This window comes from Orbilia oligospora, assembly GCF_000225545.1.
Source record: "Orbilia oligospora ATCC 24927 unplaced genomic scaffold scaffold00079, whole genome shotgun sequence".
NCBI lineage: Eukaryota > Fungi > Ascomycota > Orbiliomycetes > Orbiliales > Orbiliaceae > Orbilia > Orbilia oligospora.
In genome coordinates this window covers 259927-274622 of record NW_011645636.1, presented here as the reverse complement: position 1 = coordinate 274622, position 14696 = coordinate 259927, and the positions used below count along the sequence as shown (strand labels likewise).

General features: G+C 46.6%; 3 protein-coding genes across 3 annotated transcripts; 1 reads left to right on the top strand and 2 right to left on the bottom strand.

Moving 5' to 3' along the window:
- Positions 1-1982: 1982 nt before the first annotated feature.
- On the top strand, positions 1983-4440 carry AOL_s00079g95 (uncharacterized protein; the record flags this gene model as incomplete). The annotated part of the gene is made up of 6 exons (XM_011123970.1): positions 1983-2154; positions 2229-2536; positions 2604-3254; positions 3309-3658; positions 3715-4163; positions 4229-4440. 6 exons carry the CDS (start codon positions 1983-1985, stop codon positions 4438-4440), a joined length of 2142 nt encoding a protein of 713 aa, XP_011122272.1.
- Positions 4441-4864: 424 nt separating this feature from the next.
- AOL_s00079g94 (uncharacterized protein) lies at positions 4865-7786 on the bottom strand (the record flags this gene model as incomplete). The annotated part of the gene is made up of 5 exons (XM_011123969.1): positions 4865-4934; positions 5007-5230; positions 5304-5729; positions 5791-5919; positions 5978-7786. The coding sequence occupies 5 exons, from the start codon at positions 7784-7786 to the stop codon at positions 4865-4867; spliced, it is 2658 nt and encodes an 885-aa protein (XP_011122271.1).
- A 1897-nt stretch (positions 7787-9683) lies between these two features.
- AOL_s00079g93 (uncharacterized protein) lies at positions 9684-11470 on the bottom strand (the record flags this gene model as incomplete). The annotated part of the gene is made up of 2 exons (XM_011123968.1): positions 9684-10752; positions 10815-11470. The coding sequence occupies 2 exons, from the start codon at positions 11468-11470 to the stop codon at positions 9684-9686; spliced, it is 1725 nt and encodes a 574-aa protein (XP_011122270.1).
- Positions 11471-14696: the final 3226 nt, after the last annotated feature.

Genomic DNA, 14696 nt, shown 5'->3' with positions numbered 1-14696 from the left:
AATACCCGCGCACCAAATCTGCCCTAATTCTTTCGCAAGATCTTGGGAGACGCGATTATTCATCGGGATGCGTCACTGCGAAGATCTAGATTCGTCTGATTTATCAGCGCTGTCCGAAAGATACGGTAATCAGCATCGCTGGATCTGATAAGAATTAGGAATCTCCTGGCTAGCATGCTATGACTCGAGTCAGTCCTACTACGATGATCCGATATCGCTATCCAGAGCTCGCGAGATTCAATATGCAATCTCAGTATCGGAGAGCATCATTAATCATTCCGGGCTGATATGCTCCCGAGATAATGTGGAAAGTCCGCCGCCGAAATGCCACACCAACACGTTCGGAACCAACAATGCTGAAACCCGAACTTCGAGATATCATGCTGTGTAACATGGCTCGTGATTCAATTGTTAACTTCACGCTCCACAGTATAGTCCGGTGTATGTCCACATGCACTTATGTTTCGTCCTGGAACTCTCGGTTCCTTCCTTCCTCTCCAACATGCAACATTGCATACTTTGGTATCTAATATTGCGAAACCCGTATTATATCGATAACGAGATCGATTGGTCCGTTTACTGATACCCACCTCACGAATTTAGTGCAACTTACTCCGGAACAGATCGATCGTTAGATTCATCTGGAAAGAAGGAGACCCACTCATTGAACTGTGACGGATATTACCTCTACGATGTTTCCAAAATTAACCCCTGCAGGTGATTGATGCCATGTTAGCATGTTGGATGTTGGCCCTCAAGACGTTTCATCATAGATGCCTAGAGACTCCAATTAGGTCATCCAAAGGCCGAGATAACATCAATTAGGTAAGATATTACTGTACAGCACCATCCCAGCTACTGCGGCTTCGGTGAGAGACATGTGATCTCGGATCGCTTTTTCAATGGGTACCATATTCAGATGGTAACCTGCGTACATACAAATAAGAGACATATACTCCTTACTCTCTATAGATGATTCGCTTTCCGAACTCCGAGACGTAAGGGACATGCATGTGGAAACCACGTGCTGCTGTCATCCAATAGCCCGATCTCCGATACCACAGTTATATTTAATTAAATATGTACATGTACTATGTGCAGTACTGAGGCAAGGATGTATGTAAATTCCCTTTATGCTGGTGCCACACCTATGTGCCTCTACTTTACATTTTATACCATATACTTCTTATTTTGTATGAATACTGACATTTCTACATGGATATTCATTGAAAACCTGGAAATAAAAAGAAGTCTGGGTTATGGTATTGTACCTGAATATCAAATGCCCTTTACTTCTTACACATGTGAATTACAATACTTATAATATATGACAAATGCAAAGTAATTACATAAAAGTATTATACCTGTATTACTTAGGCGAATTCCTTAGATCTAGAACAACTAGTCCCGTGGCCATAGATAACAATACAATATTTCCGGGATCAAAATCTATTTATTTTCGGGCCCAGGACTGTAATTGGATTGAGGAAGAGATACAACCAGTCTATCGTTACTAGCAAACCGGGCTCATTTCAGCTTCGGTCGAAATAGGCCGTGTTGCAGATATACTAGCCATGGCTTAAGTAAGAAAGTAAAACGGTCGTATCGATTAGCTACAGATGATGCACGGAGATAGCGGGGTTTATCTCCCAACAGGTAACCGGACCCACATAGCTGCGATATCATGATCCGATTCGATTGAATGCAGATGAAATAGCTCTAACTTCCGTCAGACATGTATATGTAACAAACCTCAGCAGCATTTATCATACACGTTATACCCGGACTGGAACCGAGATCCTTAGTAATCAACCTTCTAATTGTCATACTACCCCAACGTTATAATTGAACCGAACTCGCCTTCCCAAGGCCGTTTCGCAAAGTCGCCTTCGACATTCTCACTACAGTGGCTCGCTTACCAAAGCAATTAGCCAAATCGCAAGCAACTTAGGTGACCTAACTCGCGGGGAAAATAGAGAACCATGAGCGGCAATAACCATGACAATAACCTCTTCGATAGCGACAATGGCGAAGAAGATGATATGGACTACGAGCCGTCCGAAAGTATAGCTCAAGAAAGCCGTGAAGGCACCGCAGCTACGGAGTCCTCCATAGACTTCCTAGGTTTTGACGACGAGGCTTCTGCTCAGAGAGGTACGCATGTTCCACCAGGAACCGATTCGTATAGCTATAGTACATCGATTTATAACAGCTTTCGGTATAATTAGGATTGGAAACTATACAAGCTCTCCTCCAACAAGTCATCAGCCATCACACCAATGGGGGAAATGAAGGCGATGGGGAGGAGGGAGAAAGCGGACCCGGAATCGTAGAGCTCGTCCTAGATGATGACGTATGGAATGACAGCGACGAGGACCACCAAGAAGTGTTCACGATCGTAAACAACACATTCCGCGTCAGATTACCACATTCTCGTAGACGTCGACGGGGTACTAGAGATATGGCGCTGGAAAATTTGGAACCGATTCCAAGCGAGGAGGGCCGGAAGTTAATGGCTAGCGGGGATTTTGGATACGTACGTCGTAATTTTGTTTTGAAGTTGGAAGGGCGTCTTCAATTTGCTAATCCTTACATTTGGATAGTACGAATTCAAGCGTATGTCGCCCAAAAAAAGGAGACGAAGTTCTGGAGCTTCAGTACAGTCTCCAACTACTCCTCGTTCTCCCGAAGAAAGCTGCGCGTTAGGAGGTGCAAGCTCTCCTACAATCCCTCGGTCACCAATACCCGGTTCCCAATCCCCCTCTGAACAAGCGAAGCAATTCGAGGAATCAATATGTAAACGTCAAAAGATATTACTAGGCAAGCGCTTGCTCGTCAGAGAAATGGGATCTTATACGGGGGAGCCAGCCAGGATGATTGATTCACTAGTCGCCCAATCCCTCATTCCTACAAGTACGGAGAAAGTCCTACACTTTGAAAATCGATGTTATTCGGGTCAATTCTCTGAAGATGGTGACTTCTTTTACTGTTGCTCTCAGGATATGGTGGTCCGCATGTACGACACTCGAAATCCGTATGACTGGAAATATTACAAAAAGGCAGAGTACCCCGGGGGCCATTGGACTATCACAGATGCGTCATTAAGCCCAGATAATCGACAACTAGCATATAGTAGTTTAGATTCCACAGTGTATATGGCTAACACGCAAGCCCACGAGGAAGAAGAGAACGGGCTTACAGTGCTCGATTTTTCGGAAGGGCCAAGGCAGTACGCCATGAGAAACGGGACACCGGTGTGTATACCACCATCTCCAAAGCTTACGATAATTCTAATTTGAATATTCTAGATATGGTCAATCAGATTTTCGGGTGACGGCCGGGAACTAATAGCAGGCGCTAAAGATGATTCTCTCTATGTCTATGATATTGAAAGGCAAAAATCCATCCTAAAACTCACGGGACACGAGAATGATGTGAATGCTGTTTGTTATGGTGACAAGTCGTCTCCTCATATCCTATTTTCCGGATCTGATGACTGCACAATCAAGATCTGGGATAGAAGGAGTATGGCGTCCGGACGAGAAGCTGGAGCGTTCCTCGGCCACATGGAAGGGTTGACTTATATCGACTCGAAAGGTGATGGAAGATACGTTCTGAGTAACGCAAAGGACCAGACAATGAAACTTTGGGATATCAGGTCTGTACAGGGGAATATTTACGAGATAAAATTTCATCAACTAACAAAAAAACTAGGAAAATGACCGATCGCTCAACTTACGAAGGAACTCGAATTAGAAACTATTCTAGCAGCCACTTTGATTACAGATTCGAAACATACGACTACCACCCAATTCGTAAACACCCCGGCGACAACTCGATCGTCACCTTCCGCGGCCATCGAGTCCTCAAAACACTCATCCGCTGCCACTTCTCCCCTCCAAACTCTTCAGGCAGCAGATACGTTTTCAGTGGTTCTGAAGACGGACGAGTATTCATCTATAACCTTGACGCAACCATTGCTGCTGTCATAGACGTTCAACAGGGAACATTCGATTCTCGTCCTCAGCCGGCTTATAACTGGCGTGGATTTGGGTTGTCAAGAGCAAGACCTAAGTGGGATACCTGTACAAGGGATGTTTCATGGCACCCGGATGCACCGGTGATCGTTAGTACTTCGTGGAACGGATACGGGTCTAGTTCAGGTATGTTTTCTCCACGGTTGAAACACCACTGCGCACTTTATAGTTAACATATTTATCCTACATAGGAAGCGTAGCAATTCACGGCTGGGACGGCAAAATTCGCGGAGAGGGAATGACAAGAGATGATTTTGGGTACTGGAATAAGACACGGAGGGGTCTGAGAGATCTTAATACTGAAGAGGAGGAGAGATCCGAAAGCCCAACAAGGACAGATGAACAACTACGACCGCTTCTAGGGAATGAAAGAGATTCACGACATACGTTTGAGTATGAGTAGGGGCCCTCTGCACGGATTAAGATATTTAAAATCCGGGAAGAATGTGCTTTATGAATTACGGCCAAAATTGGTGTTAGCAAGGCAAAAGGTGTATATGGGTTCTTACTCGTAAGGGATTTAAGTATTTATATTTCAGATCAATAGACTGGATACATGACATCTTTATGAATTTATACTACTAACATCATAACTTCATGAAAACCGCAGTACAGGGGGGCAAGAGAAGGATACAGGTAAAGAAATTCGTGATCAAGTTAAATATATAATACGGTGAATATTAGTTAATGGTAGAACCGCGGATAGAGCCTCCCAAAATGTCCTAAACTTTGCAAATTCTCCAAAAATGATGCGAAATGCAGCCATGCGTATGATCTCTAACCATTGGCAAGACGGATTGGTAGCTGTAAGAGGTGATTGCACCTTCTTACGCTTTAACAACGGCGGTTGTATGGGTATCAACAGAAATAAGATTGAGCAGGAATTCTTGGTATGATCTAGAAGCACAGATGAGTTAGCAATCAGGAACTGAGATTGACGGTATATATCAATGCAAAGGTAAAACTTACCCAGAACATTCGCCCTTGATTCTTTCTTTGAGAGACATGCCGTATTTGGACTTGTACGCCTCCTTGACAGCTGTCAAATGCTCTGGATCCCAGTGGATACGAACAAGTCTAGCAACAAGAAGGTCGTCACGGGTACCAACACCCTTCATAGATTCTTCCAAAAGACGAGCATCACGAGCCGGCTTGTTGAGAACTCCATTAAGAACATGGAGCAGAGCCTCTCCCTAAACACCAAAATTGCATCATCAGTTTCACACACTTTAATGGGGAATACTCAGGGTTGAGAATGTTGCTTACAATCAAACCGTTCAGTTTCTCAGCAATTAACCTCGCAAGATCTTGACCATCGAACAGTTTCTTATACATCCTCAATAGCTCTCTCAAATGGGTTGTGCTCCTCGTGATCACAATCTTCCCAACAAAGAAGCTGTCAACCTTGTCCTTTGCAAGAGCGTCGTGAAGATCTTCCGCGTCATCTCTGACTTTGTCGAGGTAGACTTTGTCCCATTCATTCATGTGTAAACCACGGGTGGTGGTATCGAGTTGAAGAAGAACAAGGTCCTTGAATTTCTCGCCAGTGGCTTTGTCTGCTGCTAGTTCTTTCTTGATGGCCTTTTCAAAATTGTGATCGTTCTTTGAGTCTCGGTAAGATTGTTTAATATCGATAATATCATCAACCTCGCGGCCCATGATAGACTCGATGAGAAGGGCGTGTCTGAAGTTCTAGTAGCTATTTAGAATCCCACATTCAGCAATGCAATCCGATGTTAACATAAAAACTTACTGGTTTCTGGTTTGCGAGTATGGACCAGTATGATTCGGATTCATATGGACCTAACGCCGTCACGTAGGCAGCTAGTTGGACCTTGCCACTGAGCTGGGCCTTGAGATGTTTGGCGAGGTTGACATTGCCCTATGATTCCTTGTTAGATAGAGTCCTTCGGATTTAGATATCTCTCTTGAAAACTTACGAGTGGGTGAACTTTCTTATACTCTGCTCTTAGGTCCACCATTTGGTCTCCAGACAAGAAAGGGATGACCTTAAGGATGGCACCGACATCTGCAACTTTACCCTTCAAAGCCTTATACAAGATCTGGGCATGATCATTCGGGTCATAGTCGGGTTCTTGGGGACGAAGCTTCTCCTCAGGGCGGACATAGTCAGCATGCCCGTGCGAGTGACTGCGGTGATGACGACCGGATCCAGCCGAGAGTGTATATCCAGCACTAGCGCCACCATGAGAACCTCCCAAGGCGAAACTACCGCCAACGTCAACGCTAAATCCTCGATCTCTTGGTGGTAGTCCCGGGGAAGGCATTGGGGAGAGGGGATAATAAGAGGGACGGTATGCATCTGGCGGATAATCATCATATCGTTCGTGCTCGTAGTGGTCGTGGTAGTCGCGATCATGAACGGTCATTCTCGACATTCCTGTATCAATTGACGGAACGGATGCATGTCGGTGGCCGACCGAACTTGCTCTTTGGCGACTATTAGGTTGTTCCGTAACAAGATAATGGGTCTGAGGGGGACGAGATGAAGGTCGCCCAGAGCTAACAGGTGAAAGCGGACGCTGAACATATCTGACGCCAGCAATCTCACCGGAAGGCGGGGACTCGCGACGATAGTCTTCCCGGGTATCACGATGCTCATATCGAACAATATGACCAGCGGACTTTCGTGGGTCATCACCATAGGCAGACCTTGCCGGGCCAGCACCAGCCGGCATTGCCAAGCTGCCAGCCGACCTGCGAGGATCATGAAGTTGGCCAGCGGAGCGCCTTGGATCTCCATGATAGGCATCTTCGTAGTGGCTGCTTCTACGGCGCTCTGCCTTCTCGCGCTCCATTCTGTCCCTTTCCGCTCTTTCGCGATCTATCCTCTCCCTCTCAAGTCGCTCAATTCTTTCTCTCTCACGGATTCTCTCACGCTCTCTCTCGATTGCGATTTCCCTTTCACGATCGTTGACTAGCTGTAAAGCACCAGAGGACCTTCGAGGGTCTTGCAATTGTCCAGAGGAGCGTCTTGGATCGCCATATCCGTCAGCGTAATGGGAGCTTCGGCGGCGTTCAGCTGCAGCTGCCTTTTCTTTTTCAATCCTGTCCCTCTCTTTCTTAATTCTTTCCAGCTCTTCTTCTCTCTTTTCCCTTTCCCTAAGGTCCCGTTCGCGGTCTTTATCTTCCTTTCTCCTATCTCTGATTTTTTTCCTTTGTTTCTCGTCTTCAGAATCTTCACTCGACCAAGCAAGATCATTATCTCTCTTCTCCTTCTTCTTTTCGCTCTTGCTAGAGAGGGAAAGACTTCCTTTGATCCTATCGGTGTTCAAATTAACGTCCAAGCCTCGGGCAGTAGGGCCACGATCCGGTGAAGCGACCGCACCACGGGACCCTGCGGATTCCCGTCTCTTCTCCAATTCTCGCTGCTCTTGCAGTTCCCGTTCATAAACTCGCTTCCAATCTGTACCACCAGCGGACCTTCGAGCCGGGTTATCACGGGAAGCATCTCGATGTTCATCCGCGAACCGGACTCCTGGGGATGGTGGTCGTCGACCAGATACTATAGTAGTTGAAGATTTGCCACCATACGCATCATCTGGGGGCGCAGGCGCAGCTGGCATAGATACGGGGCCGTTGTACGTCCTCGGATAGGAATCGTTTGGAGAGTCTGGATATCCTCCAGGAGGCGCGTAGCTCGAGCCCGCCCTGGAACGTGGACGGGCGGGGATATACTCGACAGCCTTGCTGTCCCGGCCGTAATCGTCGTACTCTCGCCTCGACATTGCTTATTTTCTAAATTGGAATATAGATATAAAAAAAGGATTTACGATATTAGAATGGGAAAGTATCCCAAACCGCAACCTTTTATTACTGGCTTCTTTTTTGTTTCCTTCCCGTTTTTTTCTTTTTGATCCTGTTGCGACTCCTCTTTTGTCAGCACGAGCTAGGTATCCTGCACTGGCGAGTTTACTCTATAAGGAAAGTGGGGGAAACGGGACGATGGAGCTCAAACTTGGAAAATAAACCATACCTCAGAAACCTGAAAATTTGCAAGCTTAAAAAAAAGAAGAACGAGGAGAAGAAAGGTAGATTTCAATCTGAATAATAATAATGAAGAATAGTTGGAGGTCTTCCTAGGTCTTTATCAGTTCGAAGACGATCCTTCTCGATAGCAAAAATAGAAGAGAGGAGTAAGCAGCCACTAGTGTAATAGGTATAGCATGTATATGGCACGGACAATAAAAAAAAACTGGTTAGCAGGATAACCAGGCCAGATTTGGTAGAAACGACGCCCAAGGCACAGCGGGCGGCTGCTGTTGTGTAGCTTAAATCTATTTCAAGGAATCTAATAAAGCTTCGATCCCTAAATCCTATTTCTCCGGTTTGATTTCGTTGACCAATTCCTTCAGCTTCATCACGCATCATTACTTCCACAATTCCAGTAAAGAGTAGGAAAGTGGGAGCAAAAGGGACCCACTAACAGAACCCCTCCTGCTTCAGGTGCCCATGTTCGAGCGCTCACTCTTCCCTATCATGCAGGCCTGGTGCATGACGAAGCTATGACTGGGTTCAGATGCAGGATGTGCTTAGGAGGGGCGACTAGTCCCGGTCTAGTCATGCGGACATTTCGAATTTCTGGTGCCTCGTTCGGCCTCCCCAGAGACATTGCGATATCCTTGGTCTGAGTCTGATCTTTGTGCGACAGTAGAAGCCTCCAAACTGCATCTATTCCAAAAGTTTAAGTACTCGAGGGACGGATAGGGCATGAGTGTATCAATCATAGACATGTACATTGCAAGCTCTACCACAGAAGGATCGGTCTGATAAGCTGATGCATGTCGAATAAAGGTGCCTGAGGGAATTTGTTGTATTTTGATTCCAACGCATCTCGATGTGTTAGTTCATGAGACCTCAGAAGTCAAGCTGAGGGCTTTAGGGTAATCATAAAATCACGGTATAATCGGTTGTTCTGGCATATGACCATAGTAAGATTCGGCATCTATCGAAAACGGCCTCTAAATATACAATAAAAGAAGAGTTCCTCAAAGAAAGGAGCAGGAGAAGAAGAAGAAGAAAATCTGTGAGGGCGACTATCGCGAACAGAAGCGCTTAAGTCAAATAAAGTGGAGACGAGAGTGAGGCAACTTTGGGGCACAGGAACAAAGGCAGATTGACCGTTTATTGTATTTACGAGGTAATACTAAAGGTGACCATTATTGGCACTAGAAAAAGTAAAAAGGTAATAAAAAGGTTTAATTTCGGAAAGGCTGGCTAAGGGAGCGTGACGCTCCAGTCATGCGGCTATCGATAGAAATATGCGAATGCAGGTACGAGGACTAGCTCGCGGGTGAGAGAGAGGCTACTGCCGCTACCTCTTGTAAGCTTTCTGTCCTGCATAGCGTGAGTAGAACAGATGAAACATGAGTAGAGAAACCAAGTGAATATAAAAATCAACGCTCGGACCAGAATGCCGTTGAACGCCAGAACATCATTGATGATAGAACATAGGAAACGGTTGAAGGCCAGCTTTTAAGAGAAAGAAGAAAACAAAAAGGAGATAAGACACCAGGAGCATTTTCGAACGGATTGAAAAGGAACAAAAAATTATCCTCCATGCTAAATAGAAACAGTTGTACCGTAGAGTCAAAATAATTTGAAGCAACACCAACGAGACCATTATCAGCGAATACGGCCGTTGTTAGGTTTACCCATCTTGCTAAGGCGACTAGTACGCCAGTTCTCGTACCACATATCGCGACTAGACTCGCGAAGGTCAGCACGCCAGTCTGAGAATACAGCCTCCTTGAGTTTGAGGAAATCGCAGTGGGTTAGGTTAAATGGATCAGCAACACCCCAGGCGTACTGTCGCCCAATTGACTCTGAGCTGTAGTGGTCTGGAGAGATGACTGAAAAAGGCAAGATGTTGACAGCTGGAATAATAGACCCGGTCTCCGAACCAGCATCACTTTCATCCTCTGAAGCACCGGACCCAGTTTCTTCTTCTTCATCTGCCTCTGGGAGGATGTCTCTTGCCGACTTTTTCGGTTGGGCAGCGCTCGGCTTTGAGGTGGCGGCCGGGCCGTAGTCTAGATCTAGATCGAGATTGGCGACAGGGTCGATTTTCGATTTGTAGAGGGACTGGACGACAAGGCTCTTGAGTTGTGTCATTTGGGTAAGAGTGCAAGTGTCAGCCTTGGAAATGACCGGGATGACAGTTGTCTTTCCATTAAGGGCACGGAAAACCTGGAGATCGAAATCGTCATCCAAACCCTCGATACCACTATCTTTGTTGCTCTTCGGCCCACGTCTAACCGACTTGCTAGCTCCGGTATCAAGGCGAGCAGGATCCATTAAGAGGAACGTGCAATGGATATGAGAGTCTTTGTTGCCCGGGATTCTCGAAACACGTGTCTCTTCGGTGAATGTTTCCTCGAACTTGTTTTCGATGAACGCTACGACCTCCTTCAATTGCCAATCCACAACAGATTTCTCTAACCCGTCCGAGTCCCAAATCGTGATGCCGACTCGCTCCCCATCGATGTCAGTTTCTATATAACTCTTCTGGAAAGCGCCGGTTTCAGCTTCAAAAACGGGGTTTTCTGGATCCTCGAGGTCTTCTGTATATTCGAAAGCGGAAGCTCCGTTGGCAAGAGCTTTTCTATGGCTCTTGGCTGAATTTCCAAGCGAATATTTGAGGAATTGAACGAAGCTACTCTTCCCAGAGCCTCTTGCTCCAATTACAAGAATACTTTAAGGTATGTTAGTATTATCCCTAAAAATGGAAATTTTTTGTGGATTTTGGGGGCTTACTTGAAGGGAACGGGATCCTTGCGCTTTCTGAGTCTTCTAGGTCCGTGAACAGTCGATACAGCTGAAGAGGCGTAGCTATATCGCCCACGGTTGGTAATTGATGCGCCTTGGAAAGGGTCTTGATTCATGTCGAAGCCCGGCTTGACATTTTCCTGTTTGGATTGGTCCGGATGCACTGCATCTCTGGAAGGCATATCAATGCTTGGTTTCGGTAGAGATTGGCCTGGAGGGCTTGAAGCTTGATGATTAGGTGGAACTCCTCCAAACGTTCGCATTGGAGAACCTGCACCCTTCGCGATATCAAGCTCGGGCAGACGAGGAGGGGTTTGAGGGACTGGAGGAGGTAGAGCAGGCTGATTTTTCTTGATCTTCTTGGACATCTTGTCGTTGGAGCGTGATCTTCGAAGGAGGTTTCCCAGGGATGACCTTCTAGCAGGTAAAGGGCTTTCGTCTCGACTGTTTGATGCTTGGGAAGGACTTTTGGAAAGGTCACCAGAAGAGCCGTTGGCTTTGAAGGAGTTTTTTGGGATGCTTAGTCGGCCTGGGGGGCTGGAACCGCTGCGCGGAGTCACTGGTCGCCCTGAACGACCGTAGTGGTGCATATGGCCGACGTCGTCTGTTGGAGGGGGCGGTGGGGGATGGAGTGGAGCTTGCATCTCTGCTTTAAAGGATACCTTTTATAGTAATTGCTTTGTTTCTACGATACCGTCGACAACAGTCTGTTGGCACGGGCGTCGCTTGGATTAATATTAATAGGGGTCCTCAGGGTCAGGGAAAGTTAAACAGTTAAACAGTCGCCCTGTTACAAGTGCGTTGGGATGGATCCGAGCGTGCAAGTACTATTAACTAGGCCGACATCGACCGACAACAGTCTAACTTGGTTAAAAATTGCGATGCAATACGGTGCAATGCAATTAAATTATTTGCAGTGGCTAATCAACCTTCGCTAAGTTGGCGGATTTCGAACGGTCGTTTTGGAATTACAACAGTTCGCAGCAGTCGCGGTTGACACTGACGCCTTATATGAATTCCTGCGATCAGTTGTTCTTTGAGAGGAGGTGGCCGGAAAACGAATCAATCGTACGTAAGATCCAAAGGAGGCTGTACGACGGTATTGTACTGGCTGTACTGACGTCGAGTTCAATTCAGGAGCGGGGCTGACCTCTGGAATGCAGCAAAATGCAGCAAGATGCAGCTCTCCACAATGCCGAGTTCACCGACTAATTGCTATTGGCGGGCGAAACCTCTCCTGTTTCCAAGTTTTTGTTTTTTTCCCTCTCTCCTGAGTCGTGATCACAGGCGCGATTCAAATGCGAACCAGTGGCTTCTTTGTGATATCACCGTCGTCGATAAACCACTCTAGATCCAGTGCAGTGTCTATGGGTGACTGAGATTACAGAAACCACATGCGCTCTTGCGCTACACAACAGTTCCAATAACGTACTTGGAGCAAAGTATCGCCGCGCAAAAACGGGAAACTGCACCGAGGTTTTCGAGGGGTGTGGGGTTCGAGGCCCTTTGCCGAACTTCTGGTGTATCTCGAAAAGGGAATATGAACGGTACCTGACCGGTCGCTTTCGAATGACTTGGACGAGCAGAACACAGATGAACACACGAAGTAAAAGGAGACGTGAGATCAAGATCTCTGCGGGGACGTGGAGACAAAAAAAAAGGGAAGGGAAGAACAGAAACCAACTTAAAGCAATTAATAGCGATGCGGCGGACGGCCCCAAAGGATAAACTCAAAGAACAGAAACAGCCGTTTTGCGACTGACCCTTATCCTCTTTCGCCTTCCGGGATTTAAAACGCTGAGACGAAGATTCGCTTCGTTCGCTTCTGTCTTGATGTCGCTGTCGTTTGCTTCTTTCAATCCCCTGCTGCCTGCTAGCCTTTCCCTGATTTGTTAAGGGGCACCACTGCAGGTACTGTCTTTTGTACCAGCTATTCGGATCCTGGCGAGATGACAGGTTCCTATCAAAGCCTCGGAGGGTAACGTAGCTGGAGTTCGGAGCTGGTGAACTGCAATTGCGCGTAATCGCCAGACTTCGGCCAAATCATCCTCAACTGATACACTCTCTCACTGATGCTAGGAAACAACCTAACCCCTAATATCAAACTGATCAACTGTGCCTACCAGAGCGCCATGTTTATGACCAATTGAACATCGTTCCGGCCCTAAGCAACGACAGGCATTGCTTTGCAAACCAGTGGTTCCATGCTGTTTTCTAGGGTGTGGGAAATATGTGTGCCCATGCCATCATCCGCTGCCAATTATGAAACACCGAGCCAAGCAATCGGACAATTGCAAAGGGTCTCCTCAGTGCTGCCTGAATCAGTGCCCCAAACCCGACACAGAGCCGCGTGGGAACCATCTGCACGTGTTATCTGATTTCGCTCCGCGCGCCAACATCTGAACGTTTGATACTTAATTGATATCCAGTCTCGTAACCAAATTGATATCATATATCTGCATGCGTCGAACCAAAATGACTGGCTCCAGCAACATGTCAAGCCTGATGAATTCGTCTCGCCCGTCAAGTGCAAGTATTTGTACTTCTACTTCTCGGTACCATCGGCACATTCGGACGTTTTGCTTCTGTAAGGCCAAAGTTCCGGGATCCTGTCTATCCCAGGAATGGGTTTCACATCCAGTTATATGCAAGCCTATTCCGGGTACCAACGAGATCAGCGCTGACCAATTAGATTGAACAATTCTTCGCGGCGGTGCGTTCATCAAAACTGGTGCACAGTGAGGTTCGACGAGGTGTCGACTGTACTTGACCGAGTGTACTTACCACCGAATTCCACCACAATAAGAAAGTCAATGCTATCTTCAGGAACCTGGAGCTCATCCTTAGAAGCTTGAATCTACAGGATCTTCTAACCGTGGAACCCATGCGAAGGATTTATAAGATCTGCAGCTGCGGTTACTTCACTTAACATGTCGGAATGCCTTACGGCTTCGGTACCCATCTAAGACACTACCCGTCTCTATGGGGTATTAATGACGGCATCGGCTGGCACAGGTACCAATGGTTTTGCATTGGCCAACATTGCATACTCTATTTTCAATTTGTACAGTCGATTCAGGCCTAGAAACCTCTCTTAGACTAGTCTGCAAAAGCTAACGTATAACCCCGCCCGTTAGAAAATTAAATACCCTCATGCATAATGAGGTCGCCAAACCAGTGCTGCAGGAACTCCCCAGCTTTGACAAAAATATATAACTCGAAATCTGTAATACCAACCTGTCGGCTCCCTCTCGATGCAATACAATGAAACCAAATGCTGGAAGACGGATGTACAGGTCCTTATGCCCTAGTTTCTGCTCCACACACACACAATATTGCTTAGTATAAGAGCCCCGGCCTATGAAGGCTCCGAGTGGTCGGAACTTGCATCCGACCAACGGAAATTATTTAGGTGTTGACAGAACGATGCTTCCCACCAGGTAGCCTAAAGAGAAAAAGGTGCTTGCAATTGTTTTGCAATCTATATCCTCTAAACCTTTTTTTTCTTTCTCGAAGCTTCTCCGGGAACATGGCTAATGCGTACTCCATCGCTGTTCGACTGCGATTGGCCGCATGGAACAGATCTGTAATAGTACCACGGAATAGGTTATTCTAAGCTGAACGCCACCGCTATTGCATCTGCGAGCCTGATTCAACGAACTTCCCGAGGTACATACGTACATGCCCAGTCGCCCCTCGACAAAGAGCCCTGTTGATTATTGATTGGTTTTGCGGGCGTTCCCTCCCAGAACCACGCGCTCCGAAAATCCACCTGACACCGCCAGTCGAGCACGGTCCTCAACCTTCGGATTATTTTCATTTTTATTGTTAGGAATTCATGAGGTAGGAAAATCCGGGAAAATTGAGTAA